The following is a 14,986-nucleotide window of genomic DNA, read 5'->3' on the forward strand; positions in this document are numbered from 1 at the left end:
AAATGTTATATTTGAACAAAAAAATTCTAAATTTCCTTATTTTACTCTAGTTTTTAAAAAACTGAAATATTACTCTGTTTTCGAATATGATCTTGGTACCTCACAAGAGACTTCATATCATGCTTGTCAAAAATAAAAAAATAGCGTAAGTAATAAAGAAAAAAATTAATGAACTCCTTGGCTTTCCACATTAGCTCAATCACAAAAGAGATATTAATGCAAGTTCAAGTGCGTTTTCTTCCACTATGAAAATGTTACCTGCCCACGACGTTTTGTAGCATGCTGATGTGAAGAGCTGATACAGAAATATCACTCTTTGGGCGGTCACCCATATACACAATATAAACCTGCTTTCAGTAAAATGGCCTTTAGTAATGAAATTATATGGAAAAAAAAAAAGTTGTGGCAAAAATAAAATAACAGAAAGGATGGTGAGATAAAACACAGTGCCTTCTTGTCTTCATCGGATGAGCAATGGCAGCCATTAAACAGACTGCAGGTGAGGCTGATGAGGAGGAAACATGAAAATGAGAAATTGTTCGCCATCAGAGAAGACCCCTAAAAGCGAGAAGTTCTAGCTTGCTAGCTTGATGATGCCATGCAAATGGGAAGAGCGCTTTATAGTAAATAGAAGAAATAAGACAAGTCGTTGAATCCTGTTCTCCTGCACCGGCTTCTTATCTTAAGCTAGCCAATCGTTTTTTTTTCTATTACAAAAATATTAGGAGTCATTGTGAAGCTCGCCAAATTCGGAAATCGCTATGATAATCTTGGAGTGTTTTGCCACCAGCTGGATTTAATTATACATCTTAAGATAACAACCTGCATGTATAGTGTTTAATTTTTAATCTCCCGTTTGGTTGTTCATTTGCCGCCTTTGGATCACTATGTTTATTTATTTTTATTTTTATTTTATTAACATAAATGTCCGAGTTAGTTTACATCCATCTCAACTAATCTCACGAATCCTAAAGTTAACGATCATGTAAGTTTCCAGTGGTTCTAAAATTTGTAAGATTCGAACTAGTAACCTCTAAAAAATAAATTTAAAGTTTAATCAGTTAAGTTATACCTTTTTTGTTATTAATATGTAATTTTTAATCTCCAGTTTCGTTGTTCATTTGTCGCCTTGGATCACTGAATAGTGAAGAGGACACCTCTTCCCTGTTCTTGAATTATTTCCTTCCATCTTTTTCTTCGTTTCATCTAAACCTTCAAATAGAGATCTTCAGTTTTAACCACTTGGTGGTGACGGACGCTACAATTAATGATTTTTTTTTTTTGAGCTATGGAAGAAGAAGAAGAATAAGGTTATACAATTTTATTTTCACAGATTTGGTTCATATGATAATAATAGAGGTTCATTTGATTTACAGTTAAATATTCAAATATGTGATGATATGGTATGACACGTGAGAAATAATTTTTTTTATTAATTTTATGATTTTTGGAAAAAAAATGATTCAAATATAATCGAAGTATTAGGAATGTTTGCGAGTATGATAATTGTAAGAGAATAATATAAATCATATCCTGAAACCTCATATAACAGCTTAAACTATTGGGTTGAGATGGTTCTTTGACATGGTATCAAAGCCTTGATAACAATGTGGTCTTGAGTTCGAATCTCATCATCTCCAATTATTTGATAAAAATTAAGCACAAGGTAATTAGAAAATAATATAAATCATATCATCAAAATATTTTTTTATTTTTAAAATATTATTTTTTACATCAACACATTAAACACATTAAGATGATCTAAAAACGCTACAAAAATAAATTTAAAACAAAAAAAAAATTATTTATTTTAATTTAGTAACCAAACGCAACCAATTACTTGTATGATAGAGGTTTCTGGTGAGTGAAATTGAAACGTTGAATTTACGACAGAAAAGAAACGCTAGAGCCAGTTTACTCCCAAGTAATTGACAAAGAGTACTCGTATTTATATAGCTGTGCTTATAGTTTCAAGGCTTTCGCTTCAGAGCAACATACACGGCAATAGGGCTCCTGACTTGATATACTCCATCGTCCCATGCCAAAGATGCAGAGGCTATCGAACTAGCTACCGTTCCTTCAATTGTGAGTGCAAAAGAGAGATTTTGACCCAGGGAGGAAAATGATAGAATGGTGGGGTTCACTTGGATTTTAAGTCCTGGCGGGGCAGTCACGTTAGATTTGTATATGGATGTTGGTGACCCTACGTTTGTGACGACCCTGTTGAAGACTCGACTAATCACCTCCGAGCTCGAGGTAGAAAGTGCAAACGAGGGGTGGTTCAGATCCCAAACTGTTCCATTGATAGCGTCCGAGCAACTGCTATTATCCCCAGTGATCATTCGTAGAACACTACTATTGTATCCTTGTCCACACAAAAATTTCATGTAGTCAATTGGCCCCGCATCATATACTAAACCGGGATTTATAGCCCTGATAGGATTAATATGGCCGGCGCCATATGCAAATTCAGCATCATTATAGATTTCAGCATTCATTGGAGAAGCTGGAAACATAGCCAAATTAATTAAAGATTGTTAAGGTCTCTCGCTACTTGATAAACGAATTCAGAATTAGAATTTGAAACTTTAATTACCGGTGGTCATAAGAGCAGACTTGATGGCAGCAGGAGACCAAGTGGGATGATACGATTTGATATAGGCAGCAGCCCCGCTTGCATGTGGGCAAGCCATTGATGTCCCTGAAATTATGTTGTATGGCACCAATCTATTGTCCCCTTCAAGTTGAGAAATGGGAAAAAGTGGAGACCAGGCGGCTAGAATGTCAACTCCTGGGGCAGCTATATCTGGCTGTAACATTATCAAATGTCAGTGAACGTAATTAGTTGCATGAGACATTTTTTTAAAGAAAACTATGTGAATTACCTTGAGAGCGTCAGGTGTAAATGCATTCGGACCTCTTGAGGAAAATGAGACCACATAAGGGGCTGATGTATCGTTTGCCTCGTTACTTTTATAAATAGTGGCTGTTGCATTGCTGCAATTTTTTGGTATGAGCAAATTCATGATCAGTTCATTCCGTCCTTTAAGTCCTTCCTGTTATTGATTATCAACTTGAAAAGGTTCAACAAGTAAAATATTTTCACACTATTCTCTTTGATTGATACCTTGTAGAGTTCATGTAGGATAGAATGTTGCTACCCTCCCCTTTTCCAAGGTAGGACAAAGGCAGTGGAAAAGAGAAGGCGACATCTTTGGCACCTCCGTCTTGCATTACGGCACCAACTGCACCAGCAAAGAATGGTTCTCTCCAACCACCCAAGTCATCGCAAAGAACAATTTTGCCCTTCACTAAAGCTGGGTCCAATGAGTTTTGAAAGCAAAACCTGCATTCTTCAGTATTTTTCAGTTGATTTTTACTTGTTTACAAAAACACATATTTCTGAGATCCTCCACCCATGCACGTCTTTCAAGTAGTTTCTCCAGAAATTTCATTTGTTTTTTTTATTGATGGACTGAATCCATGGTCCATGACATAGAACACAAAAAAGGTCCCACAATATTTACAATTCTAAAGCTTCAATAAATTATGAAGTTCTTCTGGGTATTCATGACTCGAGTACAATTACAGTTCTTTGGGCCCGGTATGTCAAGCTAATTCCTTTTAAAAAGAATTTGTTGAGATTTTGTTGGTTTACCTATTAGAAAGACAAAAAAATCAAAAAGAAATAAGAGTTACCTTGAGGAGGAGCTACTAAAATTTCCTGTGATGTTTGGAGCGTCTCCTCCGTAAATCAGAGGATACATGACATTCTGAAGATCAAATGTATTTATCGAAACGCCCTGATTACACAACAAATTAAGATTTGTTAAAAAATAAGTTCGTGTATATATATATATATAAGGTGCTTAATTGTATTGACATGTTGATCGACTTAAATAATATAAAGTGGTTTTATCATATTTATAATGAATTAACATGAACTCTTATGATCTTGATATTTTACTTCTATGTAGTCGGCTGTGATAAATTATTCTATCGATCTCTAAATTAATTTACAGAAAATAATATTTTAGCCAAAGTACATTTATTAACACATTCAATTTTGGTACCTATTTCGATTCTTTAAATACTAATCCTAAAATTCCAAAAGTTTTAATGTGACCCTGTACTTTTAAATAGCAAATGAATTTAAATAAAATTGAACACTTCTCTATTTTTTTCACTTTTTTCACACTTTTCTCTTGTTTCTCTCTCAAATACCTATATAATAATATTCAACAAAAAAGTAATAAAAAATAAAATATAAAGCAGGCGAGCCATCATCAACAACTATTACCACAGCAATAAAACATCAGAGGTCAAGTTGAGATTTTTTATAAATATATGATTGATATTAAGACAATATAATTCACCTGAATTTGAATTGTTCTAAAATAAATAGTTTTCTAACGTAACAAGCTAACAGCAGTTTTCCGCACAAACTAAAAAGAAAACGAGAAAACATGGAACATATATTCTAACATAAAAGATTGGAGTAAACTTACCTCGTAAGCCTCGTTGCTTCCTAGTAGAACCTTCGTAAGGAACTTTCGGTCAATTGTGCTAGCAGCCACAGAAAGAGACCATGGTGATATATTTGAGATTGTTGCGAGCCCAGGACCCTCATTCCCACCGGAATTGGAAGTCAATATACCATATTTCATAGCGTGAAAGGCTCCTATTGCGATTGAATCATTGAAATAGTCATGAGGTGTCAAGTCTCCAACTGAAATGGAGATAATGTCAACGCCATCAGCAATTGCATCATCAAACGCTGCAAGAATGTCAGCGTCCCAACAACCGTCTGACCAGCATACTTTGTACACAGCAATACGAGCTGATGGAACCCCGCCTCGAGCAGTTCCCATGGCAAGGTCATACAGGCTTGCCATGCTAACTGATCCCCCTGCTGCAATAGAAGCAGTGTGTGTCCCATGGCCTTCTGAATCCCTTGGAGATTTGACGTCACTTTGATTGAACATTCCATCGCTACGATAATACTTTGCTCCGATTATTTTACTGCATACGGACAGCACATATATTGCTGCATCTGTTAATATTTCTTTTACTTGATCTTACTGATTAATTATAATTAGAAAGATTTTACATGAAAACAGGCCAAGATATTTAAATTAATTACTTGTTGCAAGAGAAATTGGATGAGACTTGGCAAGAGCCCTTCCATTTGCTTGGTGGTGGACCAAATCCTGCATCATTAAAGCTTTCGGACTCGGGCCAGATCCCAGTGTCAAGCATCCCAACAATGATATTGCTTTCAACGTTGGTCCTTTGAACTTCTTGTGAAAATCCCATGAAGTCCCATGACCTTGTTGTGTGAAGCTTTTTCTTTCTATTAGGAAATACAGATACTACGCTTGACATTGCTGTACAGGAAAGTTGTCGCCGTTTTAAAATTGAACACTCGAATTGCATGTTGTAAAAGCTTTTATATTACTCTCAGTCACTTTTTAAACTTGAAACACTGACATTTAAATTTATGATAATCAACACAATACTAATATCATATTTTTAGAGAATAATATAAAATTATTATTAAGATCTCACCTAACGGTTTAAATTTTTGAGTGAGATGGTTCTTTAATATGGTATCAGAATCTTATTGACTAAGCATTTACAAGTTTAAATTTCACCACTCTTATTCTATTTAATAAAAATTAAATATAAAATAGTATAGACCACGAAAAAAAAAACTTTTACTGCACCAACCAGCAAGTTTTTCCACCTCGTCCTCTGACAACTTCACTACAAATCCATTGAAAGTTCTGTTGAAGCTATGGAGCAGAGATTCCGAAGAAAAATTGCTGAAATCATTCCAGTATAGATTGCTGGTTAGTCAAAAAAAAGATCAAAGTGCTTCTCGATACTTAATATTATATGCTGTGCTGGATATTCAACATTTCTATAGTGGTTACATTCATGAAAGAACAAAAGGATAATAGATTTTCAACCAAAAAAAAGGATAATAGATTTATAACGAAGCCAAACGAGTAGTTTTATTTATAACCTGCCAGTGACTTCTTGCAGCATGTTCAAGTGAAGGGAAGAAGCCGAGAATTCACTCTTAGGCCGGTCACCCATATAGACGATATATGACTGCATATGAACAATGTCAAAGGCGAAAATTTAACCTAGTTAGTTAGACTACCTGACAAAATCGAGACAGAAAAAAAGTTTAGCGAAAGAAATTGAAAGGTTATGGAAGAAATCTAATTTCGAGCTCTTTTCATGGCATAGAACCGAAGCATCAAAAGACCACCCAAATCAAGGATCAATGATAACTTCGTCATGATATGGCAGTGCCCATTTTCGGATTTCATGACCAATCAATTAAAATAAAACATAGAGAAACATGCCTTTCGATCATCTTGAGAATGAGAAGCCGTGCTGCTACTGAGGGGAGGACAAGTGATGATCAGGCTGCTGAGTAGGAGAAGGAAGAAAGGATACTGAGATATTTTGCTTGCCATCATCAATTAAGACGCATTATACAAGTATTTTTGTTAGAACAGGTTTTTATGCTAGAAAAGCATGACAGTAACCTATTCTTATAATATAATTGAAAGTGTAATAGCGGTTGTTTTTTAAAGTATTTTTTTGTTAGGAAATAAATTAAAATAATATTTTTTTATTTTTAAAAATTATTTTTGACATTAGCACAATTTAAAATGTCAAAAAAAAATTAATTTGAAGTAAAGAAAAAAATAAAATAAAAACTCAAATTTTTTTCAAAAATATTTTTAAAACACAAAAATAAATAAACAGGTTCTTAAACTATTAATGCACTAATTTATTTATTTATTACTTTTAATATTTGTCTCGTTTTTTATCTCCTCTGCGTGTTAGCTAGTAAAAGATGATGATTGGAATGTTCATGCATTAACCCCACCAAGTGATTCTTAGACTCTTCCTGCACTAATTTTTCGACTTAATTATTCATATTTCAATCCCAATTAATGGTTGACCTCTAGGATATTTTGTTGGAGTTTGACCGCTGGTATTTTAAAAGGTTTGTGCATTATATTTTTAAAAGGATGAGAACTTCCACCAAATAAGACCCGGAAAAAAATATTTTTTGATAGGAAGACTCGTAAAATATTAGTGCAAGCGCATGACAAATTCTATCCGCGGCACTCAAACTGCCATTGGCATGAAGTATTCAAAGCTGAGCTTCCTAAGAAATTTCACCTCTATTTAATATTGTTTGATGTGACAAACATTGTGAAGTTTCGATTTATTAAAGAACTGGTAATTAAAACTCCATGAGCTACGAAGGGACGCACGGGACAGGTGATGGGCTCATCCCAACTTAACTACAGGGGACAAGGGTTAGCATTGGTACCGTATGCCAAGCTGTGATGATTATCTTTATAAATTTCCTTTTGTTTTGCATGAATGTCAATTTTTTTTTTTTCTGAGACCGAATAATTATACTTGGTTTTGATATTGAAAGCTGTTTGAGATTCTGTTTTCGGGTAGTTGTTTTTAAAATATTTTTTATTTAAAAATATATTAAAATAATATTTTTTATTTTTAAAAATTATTTTTAACATCAACACATTAAAATATCTGAAAACATCAAAAAAATATTAATTAAAAATTAAAAAAAAATTCAAAAATATTTTTATAACACAAAAACAAACCATCATAAATATAAAACAAGAGTGTCTTACTTTAAAAATGTTAATGATGATCGCCGTTAAATGTATGTTCTCCCACTAGCCTGAGTAAATTCAGAAATTGAAAGCTTGAGTCTTGACCACTTCTTAGTTGATTGAGTCTTGGCAAACTCAAGTATTGGTTAAAACCTCGTTACACTCCGGTATGGTTACAACCAAGCATCCAAGTATTGTGTAAGAAAATTGAGAATCGATGGAGGAAGGGTGAGAATCAAGGAGAAGAACAATGCCCCATGGTTACCGACAACGAAAAGGGTTTTGAAAGTCAAGGAGATGAAGCAGTTGTAGTAAAATAATTCCTTAATAGATATGAGTGGGTAGTTGTTTATTATTAAATTTATTGGGTTATAATAAAAGTCTATAATAGATATGAGTTGTTTATAGTTTGTAAGAAGATTAGACTTGTATTTTGTTATTGAATTTATTGGGCCTATAATAGATATGAGCTGGCTATAGTTTGTAAGAAGAAGATTGGTTTGTCATTAATTTTATATATATATATATATATATATATATATATATATATATATATATATATATATTGGTTAACTTGAGATGATCTTTCTAAACTCAATTGACCACCCTCCTGAATTATAATTTAATTGGGTTTTAAAACTATGTTGATAGTAAAATGTAATATTGATTCATTACTTGGCTATATTTATATAATTAATATGGCATTGAAAATTTGGTGGTTGTAATTGGAATTTGAATTTGAATTCAATGGAAACTTACAAAAATGTAGTCGAGGGCAATGGAGTATAATCGAGGTGACTTGTTGGTGAGTCGGGGTGTGAGTCAGATAGGTGGGAGGCATGTTTGAATGATAAAACAAGTTGAAAAAAGCGAGAGCAAGGATTTGTGGCCTCATAGGCAAAACTACGTGGGTATTAGGAGGGCAGAGGTTCCTATATTTCCTGTTTTCTTTATCTTTATTTTCAAGTACCGATTTAATCTGATGTTGAAGTTCAAAAGTTGTTGTGTTTAATAACATCTCTTTGCCAAGTTACATATTTAATCTGAATGATAAACGTTCATAGAGAGAGGTATTTTGTTTTTTTTTTTTTTTTATGTTGTGATAAAGGCTAAGCTCTGGTTAAAAGTGCTAAAAGTTATTTCAAGGGCAGATTCTATCAGCTAATTAATTCGAGAGGAAGCCCGAACCTATCATTCGAGCCTTTGGTATCATTAAGAAATCCACTGCTAAGGTCTTTCTTTTATCTTGATTGATTTCTTTAGTGATTTCTTCGTGTCTTTCTGCCTTTTCAACTGCTAATTAATTAGCTTAAACTTTTTTTTTTTTTTGTGTGAACCAGAGTATCTCAGGCTTCGCCAAGACTAATCCCCGCCCCGGATGGCAAGGGCTTCCCAAGAGACCGGCTGCAGACGAAGAGAGGGGTCGAACCCCAGACCTCGTAAGCGACGAGAGCGCGCCTAACCGCTCCGCCAGGACCTCTTGGATAATTAGCTCATACTTTTAAGAAACCTCAACATTTATCCCTTGTTTGAAATTTTCATTCTGACTTCAATATTTTTAGTTGCTTGCATTATTTAAATTAAATCTTAATGCAATTTCATATTAACATATGTGCATATCTTGCTAATTTTACGACTATTTTATTTTTAGGATTATGATTTGTCAATCTGAGTGTATTAGTTTATTGATGATTTGTTTTAGTGGAGATTATATTGGCCTAGATTAAAAATATCACAGATGATTTATTATTATTTTTTATTATTAACATAGGTTTTGGACCAGTTTGCGCATATCTCGACTAATCCCACAGGTCCTGAAGTTAACGTCCATATAAATCTTTAATGGCCCTGAGATTTGTGGGATTCGAATTAGTGATTTCTAGAAAACAAACCTAGAGTCTGATCAATTGAGTTAATCCCTTAAAGTTATAGATGATTTATTCTATGCAGGTGAATATAAAGTAATGGCTTGGACCATCCATAGTGAAGAGCGATCATTTTCCAGGTGGTTGAAAATAGAAATCACAGGGTTCCCTAATCATCTATGAAAAAAACCCCAAAATGATTTCTGGAAATATCACAGGAGGTAAAACATGACCAGTCATATCTTTTAAGATAATTTGAACCCATCATATAAGGTAATAATTGGTTGCCTTATATAGCAGCATTTTTTTATTAAAAAAAAAATTGTATATAGCATAGAATCTGTCTTTCGTTGCTCATAAATTGTAGATAAATAAAATGAACCAAAGAAAAGTAACAAAATCAACAAGAATCTAATGTGCCAGATAGCGTCACACATAATATACTAATAAATGGATTGCAAGGTAATTAATTAATTAATTATAAATGTGCCCAACAACTGCACATGATAAATTAAGGAGGTTCATCGAAGAAAGAAAGGATATCGAGGAAGTGTAAGTCAAGACTCGAGAAATTTTGAAGCACAAGGGAAATGGAAGAAAATAAAATTTTGTGGCTGGCCTTGACCCTTTACATGATCGCTGCACCCGTTTATTGTCGATATCACTCTCAAAGCGTGCCATATGTATCCCTGCGGAAGAAAGTTAGCAAGCTCCACTTCTTTTTCCATGACAGAATTAGCGGCAAAAATCCTACTTCTGTCCTTATAGCACGTCCTAACATCACCAAGGAGGATAAGTCACCAGCGCTGCCATTCGGCAGCTTATTTGCCGTTTATGATCCGTTAACAGTAGGTCCTGAACCGACATCTGAGGTCATTGGTCATGCAGAGGGGCTCTATGTATCATCCAGCCAAGATGTCTTGACACTAGTAACATATCTTGACTTCGGTTTTACCTCAGGCAGGTTTAATGGGAGCTCTTTAAGCTTGTTTTCGAGAAATGCAGTAACAGAGAAGGAACGTGAAGTTGCTGTTGTTGGAGGGAGAGGAAAGTTCAGGATGGCTACAGGGTTTGCTCGGCTTAAGACCCGCTTCACAAATGAAACTGCTAGCGGTACCGTTGTAGAGTGTCGTGCGACTGTGGTTCATCACTAAACACAGAATGGCCCTCGGGCCCTTGGCAACCAGCTAGAAGTCCATTAATAAATATTAGTAAAATAAATAGTCCTTTTTTTTTCTTAAATGAGAATCCATTTTCATTTCGTAATTAAACCCATCCAATCTAACAAGTTGATTCCAAAAATTCACAATCCAGAATATAATATGGATCAGATTTTAAATTGAAAAAAAAAAGATCTGATAAAGGTCGCTTATGCAGCTGAATCTTTAATGACTCGACAGCTAGGACAACTTTAAAAAAAATTAAAAGCAAATATATTTTTATTAAATCATTTGATTCGAGTTCGACCCATTAACTTTGCTCGTTGATCCAAACATGTTAGCCCAGCCCAAGGGAAGATTTCAGAGGAAATAAAGGGCAGAAAATTGGAGTCCGTGGCTAGCCGTCAGACTTGTCGCCGTCCGATGAGCCCTCCAACCGGCGATCAACCTCAAATAGCATCTACAAAACCGATCCGAGGTCCGATCGTCGCGATACTGCTGGAAATGCCTCCAAAACTGGGTGGAAGTCCGCTAGCCCTCTGACATCCGTGGGGAATGGGCGGGGAAGAGAAGCTCCAGCGACGACCATTGCATCCCGGAAAAGTCGGGACGTGGACTCCATTTCTCCTTCGAAGGAACAGAAGGCAGCAGCTCCCAAATCCATGCACATACAAACGGACTCCTCAAAGATGGAAATCTAAGAGGAATCTGTAAAACTTGAAAACATTTAGGAAAACACATTTAGGAAGTATTTTTTTATTTTACAATACTACAAGTCTTTCTGTGATTTACACTAAAAATTATTCACCTAGTCCTAGAAGTCCAGGACCCGATCCAAAAGCCCAATGTCCAATAGAGTCCGGTCACTCTCGCTTTATTTATTTATTTATTTATTTTTATGGAAAGACAGGTGTGTGAAAGCAAATACATGTGTGTGTGTGTGTGTGTGTGTGTGTGTGTGTGTGTGTGTGTGTGTGTGTGTGTGTGTGATTTTAAACTCTCCCGAGTTTCGCGCCTTCAATGAAAGAATAACCGTTTAACATGCCTTTTCATCCGTTATTCTTGTTTTACTTCTCTCTCTTGTAGCGTTAGTGTACCCCTCTCTCTCTACCCCCAATTTCAAATTTAATACCAACCCAATTTGCCAATTTCAATTTTTTTTATTTGATTTGGGGGTCAGCGTGTGTGAGAGAGAGGATTAGAGAAAACGGAGGATAATAATTAATTGATGGCATACAAGGTGGATCATGAATACGATTACTTGTTCAAGATTGTGTTGATTGGAGATTCAGGTGTTGGAAAATCAAACATTCTTTCCAGATTTACGCGCAATGAATTTTGCCTGGATTCCAAGTCTACTATTGGTGTTGAATTTGCAACAAGGACTCTCCAGGTTTGTATTTATGTTTCCTTTTTTTTTTCGTGGTTAAGTATTGTGTTTCCATTCCATCAATCCCATCTTGTGATGAGATCTCTAGGTTTTCTTTTAATTTATTTGCATTTTGTTTATTTTTATTTTTCATTTTCACTTGTTATAAAACGAGTTTTGATTTTGGAGCTATGCTATCAATGCCATCATCACGTGTTAGTCCCTTCTCGGTCAAATATTTTATGTTTGTGGATTGTGTTTGTAGTTCAAGTGAATCCCACATGATCCTTGCTCATATACTCCACTTACATATCAGAGGAATGCACTCAACTCCAAGAGCATCGAATAATATTGATGCCTCCATACAAAGGGATAAAAAAGCAAATTCCTAATCACCCCCAACCCCAATACTTTTCTGGCATGAGCCCTGGCGTTACAAATGGAAACTTGCAGGTTTTCAGAGTTTTGTTAGCAATTTTTTATCAGATTGTGAAATAATTTTAACAATCAAGTAGAGTATTAAAACAAAGAGCAATTGCGGTTATTAACCAGGAGAACATTTTGGTTAGGGAACATGAGTAAGTAGCCCGCCACTTCCCCTGCAAGGAGAGTCCCGCATAGGAAACACTATAGAGAACAGGTTACCTGATTGCGAAGTTTGAAGTTGTCATCTCCACCCCAGTTGTTTGTTGAATCAACTCCATGATTATTCTTTTCTGGTTCTCTTTGATCGGGTAATGTTTATTTTTAATGATGCCAAAATTAATTATTGTGCAGGTGGAAGGGAAGACAGTTAAGGCACAAATATGGGACACAGCTGGCCAAGAAAGGTACAGGGCCATCACCAGTGCATACTACAGAGGAGCAGTTGGTGCACTTTTGGTTTATGATATAACCAAGAGGCAAACATTTGATAATGTCCGGAGGTGGCTCCGTGAACTAAGGGACCATGCAGACTCTAACATTGTCATCATGTTAGCTGGAAACAAATCTGACCTGAACCATCTTAGATCTGTCTCAGCAGAAGATGCTCAAACGCTAGCCGAGAAGGAAGGTCTTTCATTTCTTGAGACTTCAGCTTTGGAAGCTTCCAATGTTGAGAAGGCATTCCAGACCATTCTGTTGGATATCTACCAAATTATTAGCAAGAAGGCACTGACAGCACAAGAGGCAGCTAACTCAACCGGACTTCCCCAAGGGACTACAATTACTATTGCAAATCTGTCCAGTAATATCAACAAAAGAGCTTGCTGTTCTAACTAACAAGGTGTTTATCTTACAGATTGGTAAAACGAGGCTATCACAATATTGTTCATTCGTGTGACGGGCACGAACAATATTCATTTTTCCTTATGCCATGTATTTGCTAGAGCCATCTCGAGAGAAGGTTTCTAGTTTCATTGGAGAGGCATAGTTCACTATGAACAGAGGATTTAGCATTCTCATCTTGTGTTCTATAGCCTCAGGCATCCACAAAAAAGCTTCGTAACTTTAGGTCATTACTTCTACTTCTCTTTTGATCATGTATACTTGTTTCCCTCAAATCTCTGATAAAAATTTCAGTAACGCTTTCTGATCCGGAGAAAATTTTAATTGATTCTCGATTTTTAGAAACTATGATAATTGAATGCAGCATGCTTTGATTGTATGGCACGTATATGGTTGAGAAAAAGTCATGTAGTTTCGAATGCTATATTGCAATTCTGTATGTTAAATTTGGGCAATTTATTCAAATATTGAATTTAGATAAGTAATTTTTTTTTCTATAATAGATATGATATTTAATGAAACATTTCAATCCAAGATGATGTGACATCTGATAAAATCATTTTAAATAATAATACTAATGACGAGTATTAAAATCCAAGATGATTAATAATAAGATTAATTTGTTTGATAATTTATTGATTTTTTAGTTCAAGTAATCTAATCAATTCTCCATAATTAAGGTATATGATAACTTAATATGAAAAACCTGTAGAGTTGATAATTGGTAGCAGGTGATGTTTGATATGTCAGGTGACCGATAATTTATACTTGCAGAAGGTCTTCTTTGATAGACGCGGGGATTCTTCAATGGTAAAATGCTTCGAAAATATATGTGCAGTAGAGAATGAAAAAATTATGAACCTTTAACTTGAAAGATTCATAATGTATTTATAACTCATGAATCTTATTATTTTGTGGAGAGGAGCTGAAGTGTAATTTCATCTTTGTAATAGCTTGAGTTGTATTCTCAGGATAATATATATTAGATCAATATAAAATACTAAGAGACCCGCATAGAATCCCAGAAAAATCCTTGATGAGTGTTGGGCTTGAACCCATTATAAACTAGAAATGAATCTAAGTATGCTATCTGGACCCAAATATATTGGGTTCGGGGCACGGTCCAATCTCACAAGGGAGCTAAGGTTCACGCTCACACCAAAAGTGTTGGGCGTGGCAGCACACTCAACTTAGACAAACAGCCTGTATTGGCTCGAGCTTCTTGCCCCGGGCCACTCTCCTTATAGCCTGCACCTTTCTTTTAACATAAATATTATTAAAATAAAAGGTTAGTGGTGCGTGGCATTCGCAATCTTCTTACAACGCGTGTAATATTGTTACAAGTCCAAATTATATTTTATTTGTTATTTAAAGAATAAAGAGTTCTTTTATATAAATAGAGTTTTTCAAAGTTATAGATCCTTTCCCCTAAAAGAGTAGAAAATAAAATAAAAACAGCCAGGAATCTCTTAATAAAAAAACATAATTTATTAAATTCTTCTGTAATTTTATTATTTTAGGATTTTAGTTATACGTGGTGTATACAATTTTTTCTACGTGGTGCGTACAATTTTACTTTATGATTATTATTTTTTATTTGAGTACATATATTAATTTTTTTCTATTTGAGTATTTATATTTTAAAAA

The 14,986-nt window shown here is 34.8% G+C and overlaps 3 protein-coding genes across 3 annotated transcripts; 2 read left to right on the plus strand and 1 right to left on the minus strand.

Annotated features, from left to right (window-relative positions):
• Positions 1–1,793: 1,793 nt before the first annotated feature.
• Positions 1,794–6,548, minus strand: LOC7458111 (cucumisin-like). Its single transcript, XM_052456174.1, has 10 exons — positions 6,378–6,548; positions 6,029–6,117; positions 5,731–5,825; positions 5,144–5,387; positions 4,509–5,022; positions 3,700–3,803; positions 3,128–3,346; positions 2,886–2,997; positions 2,597–2,810; positions 1,794–2,506 (listed from the first exon to the last, which is right to left on the minus strand). Exons 1-10 carry the CDS (start codon positions 6,492–6,494, stop codon positions 1,971–1,973), a joined length of 2,244 nt encoding a protein of 747 aa, XP_052312134.1. The 5' UTR covers positions 6,495–6,548; the 3' UTR covers positions 1,794–1,970.
• Positions 6,549–10,036: 3,488 nt separating this feature from the next.
• On the plus strand, positions 10,037–10,905 carry LOC7458112 (dirigent protein 4). Its single transcript, XM_024609237.2, has one exon. It carries the CDS (start codon positions 10,132–10,134, stop codon positions 10,693–10,695), a length of 564 nt encoding a protein of 187 aa, XP_024465005.1. The 5' UTR covers positions 10,037–10,131; the 3' UTR covers positions 10,696–10,905.
• A 761-nt stretch (positions 10,906–11,666) lies between these two features.
• On the plus strand, positions 11,667–13,687 carry LOC7490362 (ras-related protein Rab2BV). Its single transcript, XM_024610292.2, has 2 exons — positions 11,667–12,094; positions 12,848–13,687. Exons 1-2 carry the CDS (start codon positions 11,930–11,932, stop codon positions 13,331–13,333), a joined length of 651 nt encoding a protein of 216 aa, XP_024466060.1. The 5' UTR covers positions 11,667–11,929; the 3' UTR covers positions 13,334–13,687.
• The last annotated feature ends 1,299 nt before the right edge of the window (positions 13,688–14,986 follow it).

Source organism: Populus trichocarpa, chromosome 10, assembly GCF_000002775.5.
Source record: "Populus trichocarpa isolate Nisqually-1 chromosome 10, P.trichocarpa_v4.1, whole genome shotgun sequence".
Taxonomy (NCBI): domain Eukaryota; kingdom Viridiplantae; phylum Streptophyta; class Magnoliopsida; order Malpighiales; family Salicaceae; genus Populus; species Populus trichocarpa.